The 5,400-nt window shown below is 42.4% G+C and overlaps 1 protein-coding gene across 1 annotated transcript; it reads left to right on the top strand.

Moving 5' to 3' along the window:
• The first annotated feature begins 2,431 nt into the window (after positions 1-2,431).
• Positions 2,432-4,075, top strand: LOC107640965 (uncharacterized). The gene is made up of 2 exons (XM_016344471.2): positions 2,432-3,170; positions 3,255-4,075. The coding sequence occupies exons 1-2, from the start codon at positions 2,432-2,434 to the stop codon at positions 4,073-4,075; spliced, it is 1,560 nt and encodes a 519-aa protein (XP_016199957.2).
• The last annotated feature ends 1,325 nt before the right edge of the window (positions 4,076-5,400 follow it).

The raw sequence follows: 5,400 nt of genomic DNA on the forward strand, positions 1-5,400 counted from the left end.
GGTTAGGCGTCCAACCCGATGTGGCACAGGCTCGCACCTACTTGGTCCATTCGGAGGCGACCATGATGTTGACGGTGACCAGCAGTAGCGTCCGATTCTCTTAATTTCCGACAGTTATCCATGTATGAATTATGACTTATTTATTTTCTGTTAGGGTTAACGACTTGTGACAGTTATATTTGTATTAGTTATGTGTTATACTTGTATTATTTTTGTACGAGTTACTGCGAATGACGATTATATTTTGTATCAATTCGTGCATTTTGCATCATGGGTTTTAAACCCTAACATATAAACACCACTATACTCATAATCCGCTACAGGGTGTAGCGGTTTATGAGTAACCCCACCATCAACGTAATTCACGATACCCTGTAGCGGATTACGTGCAATTAAGTTTCGCTGCAGGGTGTAGCGGATTATATATAGTTGCGTTTGTTGCATTTGCGTCTGGAAATTGCCAATGTTGTATTTGCGTAAAGATTTTGCTCATTCAATTTATTTGCGTAAATTGTCCTTTTTTTTCTTTTATTTTTTCTTTAAGAAAGCTCAAATACAAAAAGAAAAAAAAAAGATATGAGGATCTCATCTAATCCGAAAATAGTAGGATTGGATCAGATCAATCTAATAGGATTTTGAGGTCAAAAATCTCAATATCCAATTTGATTTGATTTCATATTTTAAATGAGGTTTGGGTCATAATACGCATAGGTTTGATCCGATCCATAATCTTCCGAACTTTGGACAAAGTCTATGCTATTGAAATTCTCTATTTTAGCCTATTATATATAGCATTTTACAATTATTATTTGGTTAATAAAAATTTGAACTCTCTCAAAATTAATATTTAAAAGATAAACAAAGAATAACTATAATATCTACCAATATATGTCAACATAAGAGTTTTTTCTGTTTTTATCCAACCTATATAACCCATTTACAGTAAAAATTAAATGACACACACACGTTTTGTGGATCATTTTTTTGCAAATGGAGAAGCTCATGGTGTATCATCATGAAATGGAGCAACAGCCAAAATTTTCACTGCTATGGGTGTCAGGAGAAAAATGCAGCTTCTGTTTTTCATTTTCTAGCATTTCGTTTTTTTTTTTCAAATTAAACAAAACGTAACTTCCGTTTTGCATTTGATTTTTTTTATTTAAGAGAAAAGCATAAACGCAGGTTGCGTTTGTCAGATGGGCTGTTCAAATTTTTTTGGAAGAAGAGAAAACGCAGGTTGCGTTTTGTTTGGGCCTAAATTTTTTTTCGAAATGTACAAAACGCAGCTTACGTTTTGTATGCGAAATAATATTTTAATAAAGAGCCTTGCATATAAATAGCTAACACAGCTAATACCAACTCGCACCTCACTTCTCTTCTTCACTTGTACTCCTATTTTCTTTTCTTTCATGTATCTGATGCTTGTGCTTGTGAGATTTTTCGGTTATTAGAAGGGTAAAAAAAAGTGAGAATATGGAGGATATTACAAATATACGAGTGTATTATAACGGTGAGATTATACCGAATACACACGAAGGAGTGGGTTTTGTTTGTGAATGTCCATTTTTATTTGCTATTCCATATAGCACGAGTTTTGTAGAGTTACAAAATGGTCTTTGTGTGAAAATACAAAGTCACATTTCGAAAAGGGTGAGCAACATTTTGTACAGGAATCCTGTGCAAGTATTTGGTGGGCTGATACAGTTTCAAATAATGTCCATCACTGACGATGAAGCATGCAGCAGATGTTCTATATTTATCGACAAACCCGATTTCACGTGCCGGTGATAGAGCTGTACGTTGAGTTTGAACAGCAGTCGGGGATGGGTACGGTCGGCGACGAGGTCAATGTTGATGAGCTCGGGGATATAGATTGGGAAGAAGATAATAATGACAGCGAAGAGGAATTCGAAGCTAACTATGAAGTCGATGACGAAAACAATGACGGAGACTTGGCAAGCAATCCGGCGGTGCAGAATGAGGCGTATTCCATTGTAAGCCAACACCCGTTTGGTGTTCCGTCTTTTATGCGGACTCTAGATCTCGAAGCCATGCATGCCCCGGAATTTCCTGAGTATGCGAATACGGGTATGTTATGATTATTAACTCAAGTTTCCTATAGTGCTTAATTTATTTGCCTTGTCTGACTGATGGTGGTGCGCATGTCGTAGGTGAAGGCAACGTTGCGGTGGAAGATGGCGAGTTTAGTGTCGAAATGGAATTTGGTTTGAGAGAGTCGGTGATATCTGCAATCAAAAGCTACACCATCTCTAGAGGAGTTGATTACACTGTGTATGAGTCTGAGCCGCAGACATTCTATGCGAAATGTAAGGGGTATGGTGCAGGATGCGACTGGCTTATCCGAGCTAGCTTGATTCGAAAAAAAGCTTGTTGGGAGATCAGGAGATACAATGGCAAGCACACGTGCACCATGGGCACGATTTCACAAGATCATGCCAAGTTGGACTCAGACACAATTGCTGATGCCATTAGGCCGTTGGTCGAAGCAGACCCATCGATAAAGGTGAAGTCTGTTATTGCAGAAATTCAAGGCAGGTTCAACTACACTGTAAGTTACTGCAAGGCTTGGTTGGCAAAGCAGAAAGCTGTCACAAAAGTTTTCAGTGATTGGGAAGTTTCTTACCAGACTCTGCCAGTATGGTTGAAAGCAATGACAGTGAAGATGCCAAGGTCTCGTGTTCAAATTAAAACGCTCCCTGTTTACCGTGAGAGTGAGGAGGTTCAAGGTGTAAGAGTTTTATACCGCATTTTTTGGAGCTTCTATTCGTGTATTGTAGCATTCAGACACTGCAAGTCACTGGTGCAGGTTGATGGCACGCACCTATACGGAAAATATAAAGGTGCCCTTCTGGTAGCGGTTGCACAAGATGAGAATCAAAACATTGTGCCTATTGCATTTGCGATTGTCGAGGGCGAGACAGCAGACGCGTGGGAGTTTTTCCTAACCAATTTGTGGAGATATGTTATTACCATTGATGGTGTGGGTATTATTTCTGACCGCCATACCTCCATCGACGCTGAAATAGCTCGCAGTAATGGTGCATGGTTACCACCAAGGGCGTGGCACATGTACTGCATCAGGCACATCGGGTCCAACTTCTTAAGGAGGTTCAAGGCTCCATATTTGCATAAACTCGTGGTGAACACAGGTATTTCAACTCAATGTTATGGTTCTATTCATAGAAAATTTCAAATTTGTGGCATCTGCTTATGATTAAATGGTTTTTTAACAGGCTATTCTAGGACGGAGCAGGAGTACAACAAAAACTACCAAAGGCTCAAAGAGCAGAGTGAGGCATATACTCAATGGTGCGATGAGATCGGTGTTGAGAGATGGGTTCTGGCATTCGATGGTGGTCATCGTTGGGGACATATGATGACAAACTTGGTAGAGTGCATAAATTTTGTCCTGAAGGGTGCACGCAACCTTCCTGTGACTGCCCTTGTCCGGTCAACTTTCTATCGGCTGAATGAGTTGTTCACTCGGAAGAGTACAGAGGCCCATGAGCATCTCCACAACGGATTCACGTATTCAGAATTTGCAACGAAGAGAGTTGAAGAAAGCTTCCGACGTGCAGGAAACATTGTGGTCAACCGGTTCGACAGGCACAACGAGATGTTTCAGGTTCGCGAAATGCAAGATGATACCATTTACACTGTTAACCTTGCGCAACAACATTGCGACTGTGGCCATTTCCAAGTCGAGCGACTTCCATGTCGCCACATGCTTGCATGTTGCACCAACCAGCGTCTTGATTGGCAAGTGTACGTGCACGATGTGTACAAGATGTCTGAAATTCGCAAGGTGTACAGAGGCGAGTTTGTTCCAATGGGTGACCCATCTACGTGGGATAGATACGAAGGAGCGAAGGTGATCACCAACTGGACATTGAGGCGCGCGACGAAAGGAAGACCGAAGTCAACCCGATACTTGAATGAGATGGATTCGCGGGATATGCGTGGTCCTCGCCGGTGCACTATATGTGGATGCGAGGGACATAGCCGCAGCCGATGTCCGCAGCGCGCAAGTCCAAGTTCCGTTGGAGGTCATTAGTGGTTAGGCTTTTCAATGTAACTTTCTTATGACCTACTTCACAATTATATGTTATTTTTTTGTAACCTCGTCATTTACTTTAACGTAGTTAACAATTTATAATAAATAAAGTTTTTAAGTTTGTTATTTATTTTTTTGGAGAACAAACATCTCAATCCAAACAGAGTTATACGGGAGCAAAGCTAAATATGTCATAATAATAATACTGAACAGAATCATCTAAATATAACATACGACACTGAATACAAATCCGAATACAACACTGAATACAAGATCAACTGCAACTAACTACTTCCTCGGCGCCTTCTTCGAATACAAGGATGGGGTGTATTTGTCCGGAGGCGCAGTCTGTGTCCGTAAGTTATACGGATGACCCTGAGATACACCGGCGTCCAGCCCACTGTCGACGTCAGGACCACTGCCGAAATCTGTCATGCCCGCACCACCAGTGTCATACAAACCAATGCCACTCATCCTCGGAGCACTCGATCCACCAAGATCATACCAGTGCTACAAGTCGTATCCCAAGTCTCCCTCTTCCTGCTATGGGTACTCATTCAAATCAAACAAATGGCCACGTGGTTGTGCGGATGGACCGGGCGAATCTACATGACCCGTCGAGTGATCAAAGTCGAAGTCACTAGCATGACCTGAAGTGGCGCGACGACCACCAGAATGATGAGATGTAGCAGGCCCTTCCTGCGGTTGCATCGGGCCGAGAAAATATGTATCTCTCAGGACCTCAGAGAAGCTGATGGTGTCCAATCCACCCAATGGGTTAAAGTGACCGTCGGCTAGAATTACCAGATGTGGTATGTAGGGCTCAGGTGCCTGAGGCGGCTGTGGTTCCGGTATATATGCTGCCTGCTGCTGATATGCCGGCCACTGCTAGGCATATGCTGGATCCTGAAACTGCTGGACATATGTCGGGTCCTGAAATTGCTGGACATATGCCGGGTCCTGAAACTGCTGGGTATATGCTGGCATCTGAACCTGGTGCTCATACGTCGGGACCTGATAGTGGTGCTCATATGCCGGCACCTAATTAACAATTAAATACAATTAATAGTAATTACTGATAACTATTTATAAACCTAATAATCATAATACTAGGAATTAAAAACAATACATGTTCCTGTTGCTCATGAGGCGGGACTTCCTGGTGAGGGCCAGCTGGTTCTTCCTATTGCCGCTGTGGTTCATCGGCGCCAACCTCTTCGCCTGGAACTCTATCTGACAGTCGCAGGTGAATCCCATACTGCTGCGTGTACCAGTCGTAGTACACTGGGAGAGGATGGAAGTCAATAATCTCCTCGCCTAGCTGC

This window comes from Arachis ipaensis, chromosome B5 (genome assembly GCF_059453495.1).
Source record: "Arachis ipaensis isolate K30076 ecotype BB chromosome B5, ASM5945349v1, whole genome shotgun sequence".
Taxonomy (NCBI): domain Eukaryota; kingdom Viridiplantae; phylum Streptophyta; class Magnoliopsida; order Fabales; family Fabaceae; genus Arachis; species Arachis ipaensis.

Coding starts and splice junctions, on each gene's coding strand:
- LOC107640965 (XM_016344471.2), top strand. CDS start 2,432: ATGGGCACGATTTCACAAGATCATGCCAAGTTGGACTCAGACACAATT. Junction 3,171..3,254: donor TAAACTCGTGGTGAACACAG/GTATTTCAACTC, acceptor GTTTTTTAACAG/GCTATTCTAGGACGGAGCAG.